Below are 23,301 nucleotides of genomic sequence, written 5' to 3'. Positions count from 1 at the left end.
GAATGTGGCTTCGTGTATTGGCTTTATCAAAACTCATTGTTCTCTCACGGGATCAGTTTTAAAAGGATATCTGAAATTTTGTGACAGAAATCACCAAGAAAGCATTTTTTAATGCTGAATTGTGATTACTCCTCCTATTAGTATCCTGGAAGTACTTAATATCCTATTGCTATCCTGGAAACACTTTATATCCCACCATTTTCAGTATTAATATAGAACTATCCTGCCATAGGCACTGCCATAAGTGAGAGGCAATAAATGGGCATTTAGTGAAATAAATGAACCATTGCCCGTTTGTGAAGTTGAACACAGATGCAATGACAGCGCGGGCGCGGCAGGGGGCGCTGGGGAGCGCAGTCCCGCGGGCGCAGCCGCTCTGGCCGCCGGAGGACCTGCTCTCTATGGCGGCCGCTGCTTCCCCAGCGGGCGGTGGCCAGCGGCCTGTCCCGGCACGCACCGCGCCCGCCACACTTCCCGGCACACCTCGCGGCGCGCTCACTTCCGGCCCGGGCGCTAAGATGGCGACGCCCATGCACCGGCTGATCGCTCGCAGACAGGCGTGAGTGGGGCCGGGGGACGGGTCTAGGGGGGCCGTGCCGGGCGAGGACGGGGCTGCAGAGCTGCGGGGCTGCGGGGCCGCGGGGCCGCAGAGCTGCGGGGCCGCGGGGCCGAGCCCTTCCCCGGCGCTCAGGTCCCTCTTACCGACGCGCTGTGTCCCGGGAGGGCGCTGCTCGGCGGAGGGGAAACCCCCCCCAAAATGCTGGGGTGAGCCGCGGTGACTACGAGACGATGGCATTGGGGTGTCCTGTGGGCCCGGCGCTGGGCTCGAGAATCTCTGTGCGTCCTGCCCGGCTCGGCGTGTTCCGTGGTTCCATAAACGGTGGGAGCGAGAGCGGCGGGTGGGGAAGGAGAGGAAGTTCTTGGATTTTGGCGCTCGGAGCCGGCGCTGGGAAACGGCGCCCAGGGAGCGGGAGCCGTGCGCTCAGGACAGCGAGGAGCGTCTCGTGGTGCGGGCGGTTACTGAACCGCGTCGCAGGCGCTCGACAGCCCAACTAAGAAAAAAGTGATGTCCAGCTTCGTGTTGTGGTACATTTACAGAATGGAAAAAACCGCAAAAAATACCCCCAAAACACAAACGAGCTTTGCTAGATGTAGGTATTGCAATCAAATAATCCCGTCAGCACCATAAAGATCTGATTGCAAACACTGAAATGAGGAAAACCATGTTTTTGCTTGTTTGGGAAGTGCAGCAGGTGTGTATGTGTCCCACCCCCACATGCTGCTGACATTGTTTTTGGAGTTGTTTGTAGATTTGGATGTTGGGTTTTTTCCTTAGATTAATTTATTTCTCATGTTTCAGTTCTTTGACTGTGTTTTGGGGTTTTTTTTCCCGATCACACTACTTGGGCAGAATGTGGATGGTTTCTGCATTCTCCTGCCTTTTCCATGGTTTAGTAGTAATCTCTTTCCTGTTTTCTAGTGGAAAGTAATTTGGGATTTTAAAAGACTCACTTAAAAAGACTTCTTTTCAGTTGCTATTTTATTTGAGTCAAGGACTTATTTCTTAGGTTTGATATGTCTTATGTGCTTGGTGGGTCTGTGCTGAGCTGTCCCTGTGCTGGCCTTTGCTCCAGGGTTGGGATCACTGATCCCTGCTAAAAGTTTGCTTCAGTTTTGTGCTTTTCATTAGTGTTAAACTCGTTGGTGCTGATGTGGTGTTTGCAGATCTGTGGCTGGTGAGCAGATCTGATGTTCTGGTCACTACTTATATTGGTTTTAGGACTTAATCCTTGTCTTTTTAGCTTGCATGGAATTGTCTGCTCCACTCGTGTGAGTAGAACTAAAGCCCTGGAAACACTGAGTTATATTGTTGTTGCTTTAAACTTCCACGTTGTTCCTGTGGACAAAAGTCTGGGCTGGTTTGAGAGAGAAAAACATCAACTTTGGGGGTTTTATGTCGATGAAGAGGAGGGAGATCATCACTGAGCTTCTGTGTAACTGCTGTGGCAGAGCCTGAAGTGCAAGAGAAAGACAAACCTCTCCAAGCCATTGAGTTTTGTTCCTTCCCAGACATTCCGATTCGTGCTCCAGTCCCAGTTCCTTGTGCTGTGCAGGCTTAGGTTTAATTAGTTTTTTAGTGCTGATTCAGCTGAATATTTCTAAGGCTTGAATATGAAGCCAAATGGCCTCTGCATTGAACGAGTGATGGATATTCAATACAAGATTCCCTTCAAGAACTGCCACAAAAGGTGGCTGAAGCTGAGGGAGAAGCAATTCCTACCTTGCCTAGAAGTGCAATGCTCATTTTGAGGAAAAGTGCTCACTGCTGGTCTGTCACTTTATTCTCACTAATGAATAGTCTGGAAGCCTCCTAGTTCAGCCAGGCTGGTAATTACAGACAGTTTAGATGGGCTGGCCTTGAAAAATTTGTATTTTGGTGCTTGGAAAAAAACCAGAAGGTGGGAAGAGGTGACAGGAGTCACAGGGCACTGAAAGGAGTGACACAGTCCTGAGTTCAGTCCTGGCTCTGAACTAATTTTGATCCTGACCTTGAGCAGTCCCTTGGCTGTGTGTGAGTTTCCTTATTTGTAAAGGAGAAGGGAAAACAGCTTTGCAAAGCTTCCCAACAGCAGCTTAAGAGCTTGAGTGTGGAAGTAGGAGTGTTTTCCCTTCCCTGATTTCTAAAAATGCTCACAGAATTTTACACGGTGCAAGAACTGAAACATGGATGTGAACTCTCACTGACACTGCAGGTGTTTGGGGGCACAGGGCAATCAGGGGAGTCTGGCTGGATTTACTGTGCACAAAGTGAGCAGGAATCCGATTGTTCCTGTGATAAACCTTCTGCCAGGCTTTCAGGAATCTTAGTAAATTCAAATAAGGTACAACCAGGAGCATCTCTGGGAGTCCTAGGCTGTTTGTGAGAATTGGGCAGTTTGGTGTCTGAGTGTTAAATTCTGGGGTTTTGAAATATAGCTGCTGCTTTTCGCTAACTGTGTTCTAAACCCTAATTTCAATTATTTGCAACCACCTGCAAATTGTATGCAGTGTAGTTGTTCCCATGTGAAAATGTATTAGTAAATGAAAATCTGTTTGCTTAAATTCTGTATGTACCTGATTATTACTGTTTGTGTCCTGATTTAAGAGAAAAGCTGAAGCACCTGTGAATATCTGGTCTAATCATGACTTGATGCGGTTAAAAATCTGCATGATAAAAAAATTAATAATTTTTCACTAGGTTGAACAGACTTGGACTGAGTCACTTAAGCAATTCTGCATTTTTCTAGAGAGGCAAACAAGCAGCATGTGAGATGTCAGAAGTGTTTAGAGTTTGGCCATTGGACATATGAATGTACAGGGAAGAGAAAATACCTGCACAGGCCTTCAAGGACAGCTCAACTGGCCAAAATCCTGAAAGAGAAAGAAAAACAACTATTACTGCAACAGAGGTAAGATTGGCAGGATGAAATGCCTGGTTTATTAATGAAATAAAAGCAAAGATGGTGTCCCAGACCATTTTCTGGGATCTTTTCCTCCAGACTGTGTGATGTTTGCCTACTGTTAGAGATGATTTGCATATTAGGTGGAATATGTACACTCAGGTCCCACAGAATTAAAAATAACATTTAAATTAATTTAATTTAAGTCTCTCATTAACACCTGCTCCTCTGAAATACACTTTAAAAGCATTTTGGCCTGTCTGTAACAAAAAAAAATCCACTAAGCCAAAGTTAAAACAGTTGGAGCCTTTTTTTAATGGAGCAGTTTCCTGAATTCCTTGGTTACTTGATTTCATGTTTATGTGCTGGTACAAGCAGGTGGGTGTGAGGACTGTAAACGTGTTTATAACAAAGAGGCAACTCTTGCCCTTCTGTTCAGGTTTGCTGGTAGAATGTGGAGTTAAACCTGGTGTTCTGGGCACGACCTGACAGTGTCTGTGCCAGCCCAGCCCCTGCTGCTCCCTGGGAGCTGCACTGGTTAAACAGATGAATGGGAGTGGAGTTATCAGGTGGTTTGAACTCTCAAGCATAAAGTAACAACACCTCACTGAATTGCATAATTATTTCCTGTTTTGACATCTGAGAAAGTGAGAGATGCATCTTAACAGAGAAATCTAAATGAAACTCTGCATGTGGTGTGTGATTTCCTTTCTGCTTTGCTCTCAGTACACTTTCTGTTCTTCCCCCAAGGTTAATAATTGTTTTAACAAGCAGCTCTAGAGTGAAAAACAATGCAACACATCAGTTTTCCATAAAATTCCTGTATGTGTGAGGGTTATCTCTGCCATTGCAACTGCAGTTTGATTTTGGCAGCTGGAGAGGTGCTGCCTCAGCCTCAAGGAGGGACCCTGTGAGGTCCCTCACAGCCCTTGCAGCTGGAATTACTGAGGATTTGGACATGTGCCCTCAGTCACTGCCACTTCCAGCTCAGTGTGTTGGCTGTGGGTCATCACACTGCCAGGATGTGAGTTATGGAGAGCATTCCCACCTTTTGCTGTTATCCTAGTGGGAGAGAAAAGGGCGGTACCTCTGGCAGACAGGGCTCCTGTGGCTCCGGCAGCTGTTGCAGCTCAGGCAGCAATTATGAGTCACAGGCCTGAAACACTGACTGAAGTGGAGGCTCATTAGCTTGTGATAAGAGCCACGTAAAATGTTTGATTTTGAAATTAATTTTGATCCAGTGAGTAATCCTGAAGTAATTACAGTCACCCAGTATTGTAGATAGACATCGGGAGTGCTTGGGCCTCTGAAACTTGCTCCACTTGGAGACAGAGTTTGGATGGGTTCTTCAGAAACTCGAGGTTTTTAGGCAGAGTTTGAGACTCAGGTTTTTCCCTTGTTTCTTTTCTGCCACATTGCTGGTGAATTCTGCAGGTTCACGTTGGAGGACTGTCAACTGAGGGTGAAATTCCTTGAAGCCTAGTCCTTGTGCTTGAGTCTGAGGATGGGATAATTTTATGTAGGAATTCCAGGACTGTCCAGTCTGTCACAAATGGAGATTTTTGGGCTGTAACAGTCCTCAGTGTGAGGGGCATGTGCTGTGAAAAGTCATCTTGTGAATGGAAGACTGACTAATCCTTAGGCAGGAGCAGTGTTTAATCCTGGTTAAATTGGGCTGGATTCACAGGGGTTATATAATCATAAGCTCCTTAGCTGTGCCATAAGGGATCCTGTTCCTTAGGTGCCAGTGTTACACTTCCAAGGATGAAGCTTTTCCTTTGTGGAAAAACAGCTTCCTAGGGCACACTTTTGCTTTTTATATCACTTGTATTGGAAGGTTCTTCCTTGTCACAGAGAAGCTGGGTCTCCCACAGCTCTGCTTTGGAGTGCTTGTATCACCACCTTTAAAGATCCAGGCAGGAATCATTAACCAGAAGGCAAACACAGCCTAATAAGGTCAATATTTACTTCTGACAACCACATCCAAGCTATTTCAGCATGAACTCATGTCATAGTTGTTCCAGGATCCCTCTGTTGGCCTGGTGCTGACCTCAGGATTCTGATGGACACTCTGGAGGTGTCAGTAAAACCCTCACTGCCTGCCCGGCCGGGGGCAGGAGTTGGGAGGGGAGGAAAGGTGAGAGAATGCTCATTCCTGAGTGATGTTACTGCACTGAGCCCAACACAGAGTGTGATTTATGGCTCTGAAGGCATGGTGGGGCCACAGGGAGAGCGAGGGAGTGCCCAGAGCAGGTCTGACTGCAGGGCCTGGAGTAACTCCTGTAGTAACCTACACCTTACACACTAGAGGGAGGCACAGCCCTGTGCCCGGGTTCCTCACACACTGAGTGAGGTCCTGTCTTCTCAAAGGTGCTTTGGGATTTAATTCTGTTTCTCACAGTGACTCATCTTACCTGTGAACACCTGATGACCCTCGGAGGGTGTAAGGCCTTAGGAATGTAAATCTGAATAGGAGGGATTATAACTTGGGTTGGAATTTGAATATCAGTGAATCTTCCTCTTGCCCACAGGAGAGTGTGGGGAGTGTGAAAAACTCCTCTGTATGATGATAATGTTTCCATACCGTATGTGTGAAAATAAAAAATTGGAAAAATGTCATTTTTCTGGCTTATAAAGAGCATTGAACTTTTATCAAAATACAATGCAGGTTACACTTAACACTTTCTTCTTTCTACCCTTTCTGTAGTCTTTATCAATACATACTGTTTTCTAATGCCTGAATGAAATATATTTGCAGTTTTCACTTCCATTTTTATGTATTCAAAATGGCTTCTAATAATAAGTTTCAGTTGAGCAAAAAAGGTATCCTGGATCATGAAAATGTACAACTTCCTCATAGATCAGTGGCACGTTGTGTTGTAAGGATATGATGAGGGAATACTTGAATCACACAGGTACATTCCAGGTTGAATTATGTGCTGTGTATCTGTAGTGGATTGAAAACAGCACGTGACTGGCAAGTTTGACTGAAGGAATTTTGTTTTCTTTTTAAAAAGAGAATCCAGCAGTGAAGACTGCTTTGAAAAAGTACATCTCCCTCAGTGTTCTGTTAAAAGAAACTTTTTTCTGTGTCACTTACCACTAAAACTTTGTGTGACTGGATGGTCACATGGGAATCTGAAAGGCATACCTGGAAAGCATCACTATAAATAGATTTTTCTGTTTCTTTTTGCACTCAAAAGAAATGTGAAAGCTACAGGCTAATTCAGTGTTTTACTCTTTGTTTCCATCAATTCAGTTATTGCTAAATATAGTTCTATACAATTTTTTGTGTCCTTCTCTCCTGTGCCTTCCCATCTCAAAATGCTGTTGTCCATATAAAATGAAGCAAAGATGAGAGTAAGGCATCCATAACACAGAAAATTAGAGGTGAATTGCTGGGGTTTTTTTTAATTCTCCTGCCTTGTAGTTGTTGTTGCTCTGGTCTGCTCAGGACTGAGAAGAGCTGCCTGGTGCCCTTATGGCTCTGCCAGCAGAACACTGCTGTGTGCTCATATTAAACTCACTGTGCTGCTATTTATTTAATTTTCCTACCACATTAATCAAAGCCATTATTTTTCCCCCCTTAATTAGTGCTGGAGAAAGTGCTGCAGAAAAGAAGACCAAGAAAAAAAGGTATGTGAGACGGGTGGCAAATGGTGCAGCTGATCCTGGCTGGGATCCTGCACTGGGTGTAGCAGGAGTTTGAGAGGGGGTGGGAAAAGTCAACATTGCAAAGAAGTGTTGGCTTTACTGCTCTGAGCCTCTTACAGGCTTTTGTCTGACAGATATTTGGAGAATTTCTAGTCCTCCTTATCCAAAAACTCTAAATTCCTGGTTCTCTGCTTTTCTGCCTCCTGATCATCCTACTTCTGCATGATCTTGCTTTAATGATAAAAAAGGTTTGTATTTCTGCCTCAAAGTCCATCAAGTGTCTCTGAAACAGTTGTGCAATACTGGCACACTGTTTTCTGGTCTGACATTGTTCCACCTGTTCATCCTGCTCTGTCTTTTGTTGTTTTCATTCCCTCCTGCCAGCTTGCTCTCTCTCTCTGAAGCTTTGTCTAGAGAATGAAATAAAGCACCTTAAAACCAAAAATCCAACCCCAAAACCAAACAGAACCACCTCAATCCCAAACCAAAATCCAGGAAATAAACCTTCCCCCACTCCAAGTACTAGTTGGAGCCAAGAACTCTTTTGACATTGTTTGTACTTGACTTTGCATTAATGTTTGCTTGGAAATTTGCTTTATTAGCAGAGGAACAGCCAGAACTGAGGCTGTAACACTCCTGGTGATCGTGTTGGGAGTTTTACTTCAGGGGGGAATGTCTGTCCTGTAACAGCCTCAGTATCTCTTCTCATTTAGTTGTCAGTTCTCTAAATCTGATCTAAAACCAGTTTTCAGGAGGTGTTTAAAGACCAGGCCTGTTGCCTTGTGTGGCACTCAGTGAATAAGGCACAGCAGGTCTAAAACATGCCTCTATTTCAGGTTATCTTGTGGAATGTGACTTTATTGGAATGCTTGGCTATCAGTGTGTGTTTTATCAAAGGCTCCTTTCCCAGTAGTGCCCATTTATTGTTGGAGTTACTTGGGACCAGTGAGATCATAAATTAACTAATTTTGAAACAGTGTAACACAGGCCCCTTCTTGTCTCAGCTTTCTCAGATGCTGCAGCCTTTACTGGCAGAATTATTTTCAGAGTATTTGAGCTCCAAACCAATGCAAAAATGAACAGAGCAAAAGGGTCCTTGGGGGATTGGGTGGTTTGGTCACTTTTTCCTTGACATTTTAAAACTCTTGTAGATTTGAGCTATTCTTCTGTTTTTATGCAAGCACCAAATCCATCAATATAAACTCCTTTTCAGATAGGTTGCTGTTTATGTTTTTATTATATGGGAAGAATTAAATGTGAACAATTCAGCAGAGGGTTACCACTGGATATATAAGTTCCAGATTTAAAATAAAACTATGCAAAAGTTCAGGTTCTGGCAGTAGGAGCACGAACCTTTTACACAGAGTATGTTTGTTTTGATATAAACAGTAATAAATGATCCCAGGTTCAACCAGAAAAACAGGCTCAGGCAAAGCAGCTGCTGCAGAGTCTTGTGACCTCAGGTGACACAGAGCTGCCTTCCAGGTGCACGTGTCCTTCAGCATTCCCACCTGCCATGCTTTGGTTATCCATGGAAAGCCCACTTTATATCGGATCACACCTCTCTAAAGGGTGGAATTGTGTTCTAATTCACTTGTTTCTTCAGGCCCCAGCTGTTACTGTGCCCAGAATTGTAGGTTGGATGTGAGTGGCACCTGTGAGGGTTTAAAACCCCTGGGGGGGTTGGAGCAGAGCAGAGTGACAGCCTGGGTGATACCAGCACTTGTCCCACAGCTGGGGCACAGGATCACACAGGAGATTAACTTTTAGAAACTTGTTTTGAGGAGAAGAAATGTTATCTGCTGGAGAAATTCTGTACTTTGACAGTGGTGTGGTAGACCCAAAATCTTACATCTACCAACCTACAGCATCTGCATTCTCACGTTACCTCCTTCACATTACATTTTGTATTTGAATTTTACTCGCTGCCATCTCCATCCTCCTCCTGGAAGTACCAACAGGCTACATGTTGCATCACCTGAAAACAAGTCCCTGCCTGTTTCCTCTCCCAAATGCAGCTATTGCTTTCCTCCAGGAGAAGCAGTACAATATTCTGATGTTTGTGTGAGTGGGTTTTGGATTATAACCTAAACACTGGACTGCTGCTGTGGATTGTGTGAGAGGTGATCTGGAAAGGGATGTTAAGAGTTACCACTCAGGGGATCCTCTGACTGATTCCTGCCCATGTAAAGGATTCTGCACATCTAATGGAACTGGTTAGATTGAAACTTGTCCCATTTTTTTGTGTGTTTTGTTTTCCTCATCTTAAAAGTAGTTTTTCCCAGACAATAAGTGTTTAACCAGCCCTTATGGATTTATCTGTAATAAAGAGCTGTTGTGTCTGCACACACAGAGATAACAGATTACAGATGTATTATAAAAACTTCTGTGGTTCATAGCTCAACACACACTCCCACATTTGCCAGCTGACATGGCTGATGATTAAAAAAATCAGTCTCTCTTTAATAACCTTAACACAGGCATTTCATGAGTTGTATTTAAACAACCCCTCTGATAAAAAATACTACTTTAATTTTCTAATGGAAAGGAGATTCTGCATTATTATAATTTACAGTTTTGCATGTTCTTTGGTTGACTTTGGGAAGGGAGGTGAATCAGTGCCATTACACTTTGTTGGGAGAAAGATCTATGGGAGAATTGAATTGTACTTTCTTGAAATTCATGTTGCCTCACTTAATCAGAGATGTTGATCTTGAGAGCAATGTCCTCAGTAAGGGCTAAACATGGAAAAAAATGTGCAGAGCATACAGAAATCCTCCTTGCTGTGTTCATCATTCTGTCTGTATCTTGGATTGTTTCCACCCCTTCTCTACCTGGAAAACATAGGCATCCTGTAGTGGCAGATAATTTGGGTTCTTTTGCCAGGAGTAATCTAAGAACAGTTTTCATTGGGAACAGTTCTGACCTTGGTGAAATCACTGATTAAACCTCCCCCGACTCTTACACTGCCAGAACTTCACTGTGTTGCAGTGGGGAGCAGGGAACTGAGCTTGGCTAACTTTCCCCGAGGCTTTCGTAGTACAGGACATTCAGAATTCTCCTGCAGCCAGGTCAGTAAAGCCTGTGGTCATTGCTAGGAGCAAGATCCTGGCCAGCTTTCCCACTTACCCTCTCTCTGCAGTCCTGCTGGATTATGTGGTGTCCCTCTGCCATTGCTGTATTGGGCAAGATCCATTCGTTCAGGGTTGGAAAAGGGGAGGGCACAGGAATTTGTCTGAGATTGGAAATGTTCAGGCCAGATAATTGATCTTTGGGTTACAACACAGCAGAAAGAACACTGTGTGATGTGGGGGTGCTGGCAGGGCTGTTCTCAGCTGGTTGTTCTCTCCCAGGTCCAAAAGTGTGACCAGTTCCAGCAGCAGCAGCAGCAGCGACAGCTCAGCCAGCGACTCCTCCTCTGACAGCGAGGACTCTTCTACCTCCTCCTCCTCTGATGACAGTGACAGTGATGAGAGCTCCTCTTCTTCCTCATCTTCCCCATCCTCCAGTAGCACTTCCTCCTCTTCAGAGTTCGACTCAGATTCCAGCTCCTCCAGCAGCAGCAGCAGCAGCAGTGACAGCAGCTCTGATGATGAGCCCCCAAAGAAGAAGAAGAAGAAATAGCCTGGAGTGGGGCAGGACTGGTGTGGAGGGAGTGACACCACTCAGAGGTGTCTGGAGCACACAGTTGCCAAACAGTTCAATGGTCAACATTTCTACTGCTAAAACTTTCTTAAGTGTTTTTTGCATAGTTGTTCATACCACATGGGAGGTATCAAAGGGCACGTGAGACTTACTGAAAGAGTATTTTTGTGGTTTATCCTTTTATGGAAGACTTTACTTTTTTAGTTCTAAAAAAAAAAAAATCTATCATCAGATTTGTTTATATGAGCTAAGGTCCAGTAACCTGGATGTTTACATGCTAGAAAGCAAGAGCTTTTTATTGCAGATTATGCTGTGCATCATGTGCTGTTCCTCTCTTAATGACAGCTTCAGTTCCATTGAGAAAATCCTCTAAACTGTTAAAAGCAGAAGTTTTACAGTGCTGCTGTGGAGCTCTGGCATTGTTGAACCTGAATGCACAATGTGTCACACACAGGGCCTTCCATCTCGCTGGTGACAAATGGATTCTGTGCTGCTGAGCTTGTGTTCTGATGGCTTTTCCTGATGCTTCCAGGTCAAGTCTTAACTGCAGCATCCAATTTAACTAGTGTTGAGTTGTTACTGATCAATGTAGTGCTTGTCCTGCCCAGAGGCTTTGGGCTTTCCACTCCCTGTGTCCTTGGCTCATGTATTTGTAGTGTTTTCTGAGACACAGAGTCTGTCAGAAAGCAGCAGTGCAGTGAATTAGAGCTGGTGCTGCTTTGGAGTTTCATCCTTGTGCCTTTTTTTGTAAATTAAACGTATCCCAGTGAGACAAGGGCTTGAGAGTGGGTGTTTTTCAGGACTCCATCAGCTTCTCATACAGAATATGGTCAGTAAACCAGAGAAATAGTAACAAAACTGGGCACTGTTTTCAAGGAGATGGGGGAAAAGGCTGTTTCACTGGATGCTCAGTAAGAAAAGCAGAAAAGAAATTAAGTTCCCAAAGGAAAGTGTTCCCCTTTTGATATTTTTTCCGAGAAATGTGTGTAATGCAGGATCACCAGGCCATGCTGTTGGGCACATGGTGAATTACAGTCTGCAGTAGAATCAATCACTCTTTGTCTGTAACACTTTGTACATGTCTGAGAACTGCCACGGGAGAAGCAAAGTAGTGCAAAAACCCCACAAAACTAACAGAAGCAGAATCCAAACACACTGCAGAACAAGGATTGGTTGCAGATTGGGAGTTACTTGTTTTTTCTGGTGGATTGAAGCAGTTGGTATTAGTATTTTATTTTGTGATGCAGTCTCCTAAATTTGTTATTGTTGGAGTGCTCTTACTGGGGAGGGGGCATCACATGTGGAAGAATTCTTAAATATCTTGGTTTAGGTAAAATATAGTAACTAAACTATTTTTTATATTTTTATGGGGAAAAGTAGTGTGTACAATTACTTTGGAATAAACTGTACTTATTTAAATGTTTGGAAACACGTACGTTGTGTGTCTCTGTGACCACTCCTGTGTTTTACAGAACAAGCTGCAGACTGTAAATAAAACTACCAGAAAATTGTTTAAGTCTTGTTGAGTGAATGTACCATTTAATGGGAAAAGTTAATAAATTATTAAACAGTAGTTGCTAAGTTGATGATTACTGCAAATATATAAAGTATTTGTGGTGTTTGTGTGCAGATGGTTTCATCTGAAGCTGCTTTTGCATTGCCTCAGAAGGGTAGCACTGCTCCCCAGTAACTTGTCCAACCATAAGTCCTTCTCTCTACTCAGTCTTTTTAAAGAAATGTTTAATATACAATATTTTTTTTAACTTGCCCTTTCTGTTTGCTTTCTCTCTACCTGTTCTTATTTTACAGAGTAAACTCCCCCAGCCTGGCCAGAGCCTTACTGTGGTTCATGTGCCACTAGATTGTTTCCTGATCTCCTGCTGGATGCTTTGATTCAATTTTTTTTAACAAGGGAAAGGTACTTCTTTCAGGACTGTCTCCCAAAGCTGCAAAAGATCATTAATTTTATTAAACCCCTGCTAACTAGAAATTACTGCATTAACTCAGCAGTTACAGGCCCTGCACAGCTCTGAACAGCCCTTTTAATCCCTGCAATTCCAGGCAAAGCTGCCATTGCTCATTGGAGAGGAGCAATTGATGCAGCCTGGCAGGAAAACAGCCTCGGGAAAAGGCATCACCTTTCAAGGAGAAACACTGGGAACGGAGGGCAGAGCAGGAGAAGGGGAGACAACCCAATCTTTGAATCCAGGGCTTTATTAAACCAAACATCTGCTACTCAGAAACAGGTTTTGGGTGCTCACAAGGAAAAGTGCATTATACAGTTTCATGTGGATTAGTGGCTTGATTTATTTTCTTAGGGAAGAGTCCTTAATAAATAGGAGTTTCACTATCAAATGGATTTGGTTGATAAAGAAATGATTCAACATGATTTAACCCCTGGGTTTAATTTGCTTTATAAATAGGTATTTGTCCAAGCTGTGCCTTTAACTGACACTGAAATGTGGCTTCTGTGTGAGGTGGATCATCACAGCCTTGTTTGTTAATCTAGATGTGTGTATACACCAGAATATCAGAGAATCCCAGAATGTATTGGGTTGAGAGGGACCTTTTAAGGTCATTAAGACCAACCCCCTGCCGTGGGCAGGGACACCTTCCACTATCCCAGGTTGCTCCAAGTCCCGTCCAACCTGGCCTTGAACACTTCCAGGGATGGGGGATCCACAGCTTCTCTGGGCAACCTGTGCCAGGGCCTCAGCCGCCTCCCAGGGCAGAATTGATTCCCGATATCCCGCCCAGTCCCGGGGGGTTCCCGGGACGGTCACGGGGGTCCCGCGGTCCCTCCGACCGCCGCCAGGGGGCGCCAGCACATGCGGGAGCGCTCCCCGCGCGCGCGCGCTGCGCCACGTGACCCTCCCGCCTCCGGCGCGCGAGGGGGCGTGGCCGTGCAGGAGGCCCCGCCTTCCTACGCGCGCGCTCCGCCGAGGTCACGTGGGGTCCCCCGCGTGTCACGTGATCGGGGCGGCGGCGGCGCGCGGGGGCCGCCGGGAAGCGCCAGGCGGGACCGGGATCGGGATCGGGACCGGGACCAGGCCCGACCCAGCAAAGCCCCGCCCGCGCCGCGGCCCTGCCCGACCCCTGCGAGCCGCCAGCACGGCCCCGGCCCGCCATGGACCGCCGGGACCCCTGCGGAGCCGCCGCCCGGCTGTGAGCCGCCCCCCCCCGCCGGGCCGGGCCCGCCCCAGGCGCTCCGGGATTCGCCGGCGGCTCCTCGGGCCTCTTCGTTCGCCGGTGGCGGCAGCCAGGAGATGGTCCGGGCCTAGCGGAGCGGCCCGCGCAGGTGAGCGCGGCCGGGCCGGGCCTCCCGCCGCCCCGGGGCAGCGCCGCCCCCGCCCCGCGCAGCCCCAGGCGCTCCCGGGATCCCCCCGGCGGGACCGGCGGGACCGGGGGTGGGAGCAGCCGCTCCGCGGCGCATCTCCCGCCGGGAGCCGCGGGTTTCCCCGCGCTCGAGCCCCGCGGTGACACCCCGGGGAGTCGAGGGGGTTCCGTCGTGCCCTTCCCCGCGGGGCGCAGCCCGGGGTACCCCTGGAACGGGGGCTCGGGGGGTCCCGCTGCGGCGGGGCCGCTGCGCTCCCGGCCCAGTGATGGGTCTGAGCCTGTTCCGGTAATTGACGTCAGGGCTTTGTTCCTTCCCCTTTGCTCTCCGCGGTTCGGGGCCCGTGGATGGAGCGGGCGGGACCGGGAGAGGCTGGAGGGGTTCTGGGGGGTGTCTGGGGGCTGCCGCGGTCACGGGAGGTGCGTCCGGGCAGGTGCTGCCGAAGGTCGGGGCAGGGGAGACTCGGGGTTATGGACACAATCGCATCCCGTGAGCGGGTGAGTGGAGGGTTGTTATGTAAAGCCTCGTCCCTGGTGGGGGTTGTGTTGTACTTGGTGATAGAAGAGCAGTCACTTGACATCCCTTGAGCCTGGACTGACTCTTTTCCCTTTTCCAGTGAACAAAACAAAGCAAGAAAGTGTTGAAACGTGTAACCTAGGTGTTGGTGCTTTCGGTGCTCTGACTTCGATTCTCTTCTTGACATGAGCAAGTAAATAACTTAATTTTGGGGGACTACTGAGTGTTTGTACCCATACCTCATGTACAGCCTGGGAAATTGATGTACAATGGAAAGGCAGCCTGGAAAGGGACAGGTGTGGGAAACCCCGTACGACCATCCCATCTCCTTGCCTTATTACAGCCTTTTTTGGTCATTTTCTTTGGAAGACTTGGTGGCTTTAAACATTCCCCTGTTTCCAGTGATGGCATCAGACCCCCCACCTGTCCCTGTGGGACTGAGCAGGCCCTTTCTCAACATCACTCTCTAAAATGAACTTGTTCTGCTCCAGTGTGTGCATTTATTTGTCACCTTATTGCCTGCTCCCTCCCAGCTGCTGAACTTTTCTTGGGTCTATTTCCAGTTGACATTCCTTTAAAACTCCTGAATTCTCCCAGGTCCCTGGCACAGGGGATTTGCAGCCTGGGGGTGTTACTGCAGAACGAGGTCTAGTGAAGTGCTTTTTGGGAGTGTTTGTGCACTGGATTTGTGATTTTGTTGTCTTCTCTAATGAGGGAAATGTGATTAAACTTCCTGGGCTGCTGTTGTGGGAGGTGTGAGACAGTCTCAGCAAAGGGGGGGGTCACACTGGAGTTACACAGTGGTTGGACTGGGACTGGGGCAGGTGTTGTTGGTGAGGAACAAAAAATGTTACCAATATCTTGCCTTTATTAATGTACAAATATCAGTTTTTATCATTTCCTGGCTGCTGTACAGTGTATTTGCAGCTCTGTGCGAGAGCAAACTCTCCTCTGTTCAGCGGTTAGAGTCATAGAACCATGGAATATCCCGAGTTGGATGGGACCCACAGGGATCAAATCCACCTCTTGGCCCTGCACAGGACACCCCAACAATCCCACCCTGTCTCCAAGAGCGTTGCCCAACTCTGTCAGCCTTGGGGCCGTGACCATTTCTCTGGGGAGCCTGTTCAGTGCCCAACCACCCTCTGGAGGAAGAACCTTTTCCTGATATCCAACCTAACCCTGCCCTGACACAGCTCCAGCCACTCCCTTGGGTCCTGTCACTGGTCACACGGAGCAGAGGTCGGAGGTGTGCCTTCACTGCCCCAGTGAGGAAGCTGCAAACCCTGGTGAGGTCTGACCTCAGTGTCCTCCAGCCCAAGAAGCCAAGTGCCCTCAGCTGCTCCTCCTACAGCTTCCTCGCCAGACCCTTCACCATCTTTGTGTCCCTCCTTTGGATACTCTGTAATAACTTTAAATATTTCTGATACTGTAACACCTGAATCTGCCCCCGTGACTTCAGTACAGTTTTAACAGTGGTGAAAGAAAAGAGCAAATTTCAACTCTAGTCTCAAAACTTTCTCAGGTCCCTGATACTTCCTTTAAACATCATAAAAGTTTTATGACTTTTCTCCTTGTCTCAAATATTGAGAGAGTGAGACTGAGCCCCTGGGGTGAGGTTTTGTGCAAGATGCCACACAGAAACCCAAACAAAGTAATTTGTACGTTTTGCATTCTTCCCAGTTCTAACTATCTGAACTTGATAAAACATGATAAAACCCCAGTAAAATATTACTTGGACTTTGAGGATGTCTTTTGAGGAAGCTGGAATGTGCAGATGCTTTTGCGTGATTATTACCCATCACTTTAATGAGAAGATGCCATATGTTTTTATCTACACAAGCCATAGAGTTCACAGTTTTGGGGGGTTTGGAGATAAATAGCTGCAGCAGAAATCTGTCCTGAGGTTCCAGGTGGTCTGTGATAAGTTGGCATGTGCACACCACTTCCTCCTTCCTTCTGTAGCTGCTGGCAGGGACATTCTGCCACACGTCATTTTCCACCGTGGGTGCTCCTGGATGTCAGAGGTGACTAAGGGCAGATGTGACTTGTGCCCTTACTGACTGAGAGAGCAGCTCTCAGCATCTTCTAAGCACCTGTGATGAGGTGATGGTGAAACTGCTGTCATGGTGTCCCCTCTCATATGTTCATTTTCATATTCTATAAGAGGTGACACAACTGCCTGTGACTGTTTCTGGTGCCTCCCTTCCTTCCTGCTCATCCTCTTGGTTAGTGAATTTTATAATCATTGCTGCTCTTATTCTTTGCTCCAGATCAAGAGAAATTTAAGTGTTGAGGGTGGATATATTAAGAGTTGAATCTTGAGAGCTGAGACACGAAAGCAGCACCTCTCCCATAGGGAGATTTGGCCTTTCGTGGGCACGTGGAGAGAATATGAGCAGCTTCCAAGAGGCTGCAGCAACATGTGTGTAGAGCTGGGAGTTGTTTGTTGGCGTGTCGTGTTTGGGGTCTGCTTGTGTGAGGATGTAAGAAAAGTCTGGAGATTTTGGTGACTCTGAGGTCTCTTTTCTGTGGCAATAATTGTTCTCAGCCACATAATTTCAGTTTGTTACTCACATGTGGTTTGTTCTACAGGCGTATTTCCTTTCCATCACATTACTACAGGCTCACAGTTACCTTCAGCAGAGGCTAAGAAATAACTAAACTGGAGATCAGATATCTGAATTTGAGTTTAGATCAGAGATTAACAAGAAATTCTTCCCCGTGACGGTAGTGAGGCCCTGGCACAGGTTGCCCAGAGAAGCTGTGGAAGGTGTTCCTGCCCGTGGCAGGGGGGTGGAACTGGGTGATCTTGAAGGTCCCTTCTGACCCAGACCATTCTGTGAGACCACCTGTGTTCCTTGTCACTTGATTTCTGTGTCTGTCTGAGTTTGTACCAAGGACGAGGCGATGTTGGTGTCATCTGTGAGAGCAGAACACCCCGAGCTGGGAGATGGAGAGGCCTAGGATGAAGAGGGAGTGTCTGGAAACAAGTCAGGAAAGTTTAACAGATTACATTTAGATAGAGCAGAGTTAGATGTATGTAAAATCTCTTGCTAACTGTGTTAAAGTAAGAAAATAAGGAATCAAGTTCATAGAATTGCAAAGCTCGAGATGAAAGAACTTCTCTGGCAGTTATTCTTCTCTTGCAGGATCATTCCTTCTCTGCAGTCACTAATGACTAAGGAGATGTTCTCCAGGTTGTGAAATGACAGGGCTTCTGTCACTGCTTAGGAAATTCAACTGCACAGGCTCCTGCTCCTTCCTGTCACGGAGCTTTTCTCGTGAGCGTAGTCACCCTGAACGGTTAAAGCTGTGCTGTTCTGGCTGTGGAGCTTTCTCCTGCGGGAATCCACGTTTATTCTTTCCTTAGGTCCTTGAACTAGATGTACATATTCCAGCTGAATTAACACTTCCCATTTTGGGTAAGCTGGTGCTCTCTGCAGTGACCCCAGGCCGTGGTCCCTGCCGAGCACAGCACAGAGCTCAGCGTGGCACCGCCGGGGCTTCCTGCGCTGGGGCTGTGCCAGCCTTGGATGTGCTGGCCAAAATTCCATGTTCCCCGGAGCTCTGAGCATGTTTCCCTCATGCACTCGTGTCTGATTTGGTGTCTGCCACCTCTCCAGGCTCTCGGATTCTTACCACTTCCCAAGTTTCCTTCTCCAGCTTGGTGTTTTCAAGCCTCTCTTTCCCCTAGCGCAGTGCTCTGTCTTTTCTGCCCAAGTGTTTGTATTCTTCAGGTTGTTCTGTCTCTTATTCTTACTTGGTTCATTAATTCTTGCTGATGAATGTAAAACCCAGGTTATGAACTGCCACTAGCACCAGGTACCAGCAGGAAAAAAAAAAAATCTTGTGCTCTTGTACTTTGCAAACATAGAATAAGGGAAGTTCTTGCCCTGAAGTCTTGAACTAATTTTCTTCTGTTAACAGCTCATTAAGAGAAATTTTCCAACACTCCTTTCTATGGAAAACAACCCCTCACGATGCAACTTAGAGCCCCTTTTTATTGGTTGTTTTTTTTTTTTTTAATAGTTCATCTTAGTTTTTATTCATGTCATAACATTTATTGATAAATCACTTGAACATGCTGCTTTCATGTTTTATAATTAAACAAATATGGAGTGTACTTGAACTAATGTTATAATCCTGTAGTGATCATGTTTTCCAGGAGAGACTGTTTTATTTTTCCAAATCTCTCCCTGTGGATACGTGTGCTCCTCTACAGCCCCACAGCAGTTTTTCACTATTTATTCCCAGTACTACACTGGGAACATAAAAACTAGAGGTAGGAGACAAGAGGCAGGATAATGGTGTGATTCTCTTCAGTGTGTTTGTTTTTAAAGGATTGATGTTCCCTCATTATCTGCAGTTTCCAAGAGCAGCTTTAAGTTATTTGTCTTTGGACTGTAGACTTTCCCCAGCTTTTCAGTTTAGTGGGTTCTTCATGGAAAGGCAGAAATGAGCCCTGGAATGATTGTGCCCCTCCTGAAGCTCCCAGGGGTGGCTCCTGGGTTGGGAAGAATGTCACAGAATGTGTCAAAACAAAGGGGATCCAAAGGTTGGATAAAAACCTAAGAGATTTTAAAACTCTGTAATTTTTGCTGTATGTGGTGTTAAAATGATTCTGTACCCAGATTTTGGTGTCGCTTTGGGATCTGGAAGAGGAGGCAAGTACTTGGTGTCTCTCTGTAGTTGGATCAAACATCCTTTTATTTACATACATTTTCCAATTTTAAGGAAAAATAGTAGTATGTTCCTAATTTTTGGAACCAAGCATTGGGAAAATATTGTTTCTAACCAGTGACCAGTTAAAAACTTGTCTCAAGTTAAACTCTTGAGGAAGGGAAAATTGTTTACAGTTGTCCTTAGCTTGGATTCTAAGATTTCACTGAAGTAAATTGCTCCATAGTAGATACTTTTCTCAACAGTTGGTTCCTGTGGAAATCTCACACCATTGAACAGTCATTCACTTTTTCACTTCATTTTCCTCTGAAATTCCTAGTATTCACTTAGTGTAATCCTGTTTCAAGTGTCTGGTTTTAAATGAATATTTAGTATTTATAGGTTGTCTGCTATATTTTAAATATAAATTATGCTTAAAAATACTTTGTATTTCCATGAGGGTCCCCATCTGTGTTGACATTACTGTAGAAGTTCAAATCTGATCATAATTGTCCAGCTTTGTACATTGACATGGAGGGTTTTTTTGATTCTGCATTTAATTTAATTTCCAAAAGACGTTAAAGAGATTTCAGTGATGGAAGTGCTTAAATGGTTTTAATCAGGCTTTGATGTGCACAAATCATTAAAGCGAGGAGGATGAAGAGATAAGAGTCCACAATTCTCTTTGTACAGTTTGTCTGCAGAGGAACTAATGGAGTAGGAAGGAAATGTTAAGAAGGAAATCCTAAAGGAGCAGGAGCGGAGCGGGTTGTCCCAGGGAACAAGGGGCAGGACAAGAGGAAACGGCCTTAAGTTGTGCCAGGGGAGGTTTAGGTTGGATACAGGAAAAAATTCCATCATGGAAAGGGCTTTCCAGCCCTAGCACAGGTTGCCCAGGGCAGTGCTGGAGTCCCCATCCCTGAGGGATTTAAAAGCCATGTGCATGTGGCACCTGGGGACATGGGCAGTGTTGGCCTTGGCCTTGGGAATGATTGGACTGGATGGTCTCGGAGGGCTTTTCCAACCTAAACCATTTTAAAATGTTGTTTTTTCTTATAGGGAAGAGTAACAGCAAACCAAAAAAGCTACATCAAAATGGGAATTTAGTTTGTTTGATGTTGTGTATTTTGTGGGCAGAGGAGTGACCAGAGTTTCTGGGGGAAAAAAAAGGAGATCTTCCAATTTCATTTTCCAGTGTTGCATTACTGCTGGCATAAGCACTTCCTTACTTAATTAAAAAAATATTAGGTCAAAGTCCAAATTTGAGAAAATGAACCATTAAGGTGAAAATTTCAGAAAAATTGAATATGGGAAACAGGTTAAAGGACAAGTTAAAGGACTTACCTTACATGTTTTAACTTTAGCAAGTTGTTCTGTGCTTTGGAACAAATAAAAAAATTAACCCAGTGGAAGTTGCTGGGAGTCAAAAATGCTTGATTTTATGAAGATGTCTTAATACTATTTTATTCTTGTAACTTCACGAGCCTTGAAGCACAAAGATTGCCCAAGAGGAGATAAAATGGACTGATATACTGATATTTTTCCTGTCTCATGGGTTTTTTTTTGATGTTCTGGGTGGTCCTATATGGAACAGAGGTTACTGATAGTGTTGTTTGCGTGTTTCCAGGAGGTTTTTGTATTTTTGGGTGGCTGGGGTGTTGTGTTTGTTTGAGATTTACCATTAAACCCTCCAGTTCACCTGTGGTTTGTGACTCTTTCTTACACTGTGCCTACTTGGAACATTGTTTTAAATTGTGAAGTTTTGGATTTATATTTAATTAATATATTTTAATTTAATTAATTGATATTTAATTTTATCCTTCTGTTGCTGATAGGGTAAATTAGCATCATATTAAAGCGTTGATCTAACACGATGAAAACTCTGGGGTTTGGTGTAAACCAGCCTCTAAAAGATAAAGGGTGAAAAGGTTTTTCCTGAAGCAATGATTACTTGTGCTGAAAGAGCTGCACTAATTATATTTAATGAGCAAAAAATACAAGTAAGGAGTTTGCACTGTGACACATTCTTAGCCAATAATTACCAGAAATATGTTTTAATAGGAGAGAGTTTTAACAAGTAGTCTTCAGCTTAAATTTGTTAATCACTAATAACCCTCTAAAATCCACCTTTCTTAATTTTTTTTCTTCAGTGGTTTTTTCTTTGGTGGTTTTTCCTTGGTTTTTTTTCCCTTCGTTTTTTTTGCTTCGTGGTTTGTTTTTTTCTTCAGTTTTCTCTTTTTTTTTAATGGAAAAAGTTGCATTATTTCCTGGCCACATGAAGCAACATCCATGCTGAATTGACATTTGAAGATGTTTTCGCAGCAGCCTCTTCACATACCTAATTGGCCCCAATAGCTTGTGTTGATTTTTGGGGGGGGGGGAGAATTTTTTTGTTTGGTTTTTTTTTATTTGTTTGTTGTTTTTTTTCTTCTTTATTCAGAGGAATGTTAAAATACATCCAGTCATGATTTACTGACAGACTCAAAAGCTATAAATGATCAGAATGGGTGTGGTCTAATCTTCATTTTTATTTAAGAGTACAAAATTTGGATCTTGTTGGCTGGTCTAATGGGCTGATTTCTTACTATTCAATTATAAATATGAAGTTATGCAATCAAAAACATTATTACATGTGACTCTCACTCTAAATAGTGAGTCATACCTTAATAATTAATATTAGCTTGTGCTTAGTAGAATTCAGTTAAATCAGCCCACAAAGAGGAGTTGCCAACAGTGCCAGGTGCCCGAGAAGGGCACCAGAACTGTTTAACTAGAGCTGGTTTGTCTGACACATGCCTGGGAGCTGGAGGAATGAGAAGCATTTCTTGCCATGTAATTTCTGTGGCACTTGAAGCAGTTTGGGCTGTTCCAGAGCTCTTTCCAGGCTCCAGCCCTGACCCAAGCACACGCTCGGTGTGAGCTGAACTGGGCTCTTGCATGAAGGGTTTTGAAATTCAGCTGGATTTTGACACTGCTTCTGCAATGTCCCTTGTGTTTGTCTTTAACTTCATGTGACAAAAAGCTGAACGTCCTTCTCTAGTGGCAATACTCAGAGAGTTTCTCTGGCTGTAAATCAAATGTGTTGTTAGGATCCTGTGCTTTGCAGTTTCACACCTGTCAGGTCTTCAGGCTCGTATTTAACAAAGCCCATTGGGAGCAGCAGTTCCACACCAGCTTGCACAAGTCCTTTGCTAGTGTATCAAGTGCCGAAGTTACGTTGTTGGTTTAGGTAGGCCAAAAACTGTTCTGGGGACAAGAGTTCATAATAATGATTATTGATAATGATGCCCTCTGTGGTGTAATGGCACAGAGTTACCCTGTGCCCAGACTGCCCTGCCTGGGACATGAGGCTTCTTCTGTGCAGGTGGCTCAGTTTCCTTTTGGTACTTAAATCTCTGTTAACAGCATGACTTTTGTTTTAAGGCCACATCCAGAAAAGTACGAACAACTGCAAGAACTTTGGGGAAAAAAACCCCAAACGTTATCATCATGGGAAAATGAGGTCATGTCATTTTATTAAAAGAGTTTGTATAGCTCTGTTTTCTACAATAAATAGAATACTTAGCTCTATATTCTGTGATAAATTGACATTTATCAAGTGTCTTCCTGGGGTGATAGATACTACACTGAATGCCTTGATGCTCAGTGGTGGCTGAAATAGTAACGATTTTCTCAATCTGCTTAAGGGGGTTATAAAGTACAGGTGGCATTTAGTAGGTAGGATGAAAGGTTAGAACTATCCAACTTTTTTAAGCAGTGTTTGTTTAGAAGCACAACACATCAAAGCTGTGGCTTTCCTGCTGCATTTCAGCTTCCCTCTGTAGATAGTTCTGGTCCCTTCCTCTCGCTTCCAAATTTTTTTTGCTTTGTCTACAAATCTTAAATACTTCTCTTCCCTAGTGGGTTTTTCCAGAGTTTAACTACTATGTGCTCTCATCCTCAGTGTATTTAAATTTAAAAAGAAAGTTGTAAGTTAGCAGAAAGCATCCCAGGTCTCGGAACTGTCACATCATTCACGTACATTTTAGACAGGTAGGAAATGGTGATGAG

General features: G+C 44.9%; 2 protein-coding genes across 9 annotated transcripts in view; both read left to right on the top strand.

Moving 5' to 3' along the window:
- Window positions 1-398: 398 nt before the first annotated feature.
- Window positions 399-12,312, top strand: ZCCHC10 (zinc finger CCHC-type containing 10). The gene is made up of 4 exons (XM_027718663.2): window positions 399-559; window positions 3,288-3,449; window positions 7,035-7,076; window positions 10,448-12,312. Exons 1-4 carry the CDS (start codon window positions 402-404, stop codon window positions 10,716-10,718), a joined length of 633 nt encoding a protein of 210 aa, XP_027574464.2. The 5' UTR covers window positions 399-401; the 3' UTR covers window positions 10,719-12,312.
- Window positions 12,313-13,737: 1,425 nt separating this feature from the next.
- Window positions 13,738-23,301, top strand: part of AFF4 (AF4/FMR2 family member 4) — a 54,987-nt gene continuing 45,423 nt past the window's right edge. For 6 of the 8 annotated variants that reach the window (XR_003540251.2, XM_027718484.2, XM_027718485.2 and 3 more), the window contains exon 1: window positions 13,739-14,037. The gene's annotated coding sequence lies outside the window, so the exon portion shown is untranslated. Of the gene's footprint in view, window positions 14,038-23,301 lie in introns of all 8 variants that reach the window. The other 2 variants (XM_027718481.2, XM_039385200.1) reach the window with 1 other exon arrangement.

The sequence above is a fragment of the Pipra filicauda genome, unplaced genomic scaffold, assembly GCF_003945595.2.
Source record: "Pipra filicauda isolate LSUMZ 115617 unplaced genomic scaffold, ASM394559v2 scaffold3_size10097308_pilon, whole genome shotgun sequence".
Classification (NCBI taxonomy): domain Eukaryota; kingdom Metazoa; phylum Chordata; class Aves; order Passeriformes; family Pipridae; genus Pipra; species Pipra filicauda.
This window is presented reverse-complemented; position numbering and strand designations above follow the sequence as displayed.

What these genes read in the sequence shown, in the direction of transcription:
- ZCCHC10 (XM_027718663.2), top strand. Translation starts at nt 402, where the DNA reads ATGGCGGCCGCTGCTTCCCCAGCGGGCGGTGGCCAGCGGCCTGTCCCG. An exon ending in CTGATCGCTCGCAGACAGGC is followed by an intron (nt 560 to 3,287) that starts GTGAGTGGGGCC and finishes GCATTTTTCTAG; the next exon opens with AGAGGCAAACAAGCAGCATG. An exon ending in AAGAAGACCAAGAAAAAAAG is followed by an intron (nt 7,077 to 10,447) that starts GTATGTGAGACG and finishes GTTCTCTCCCAG; the next exon opens with GTCCAAAAGTGTGACCAGTT.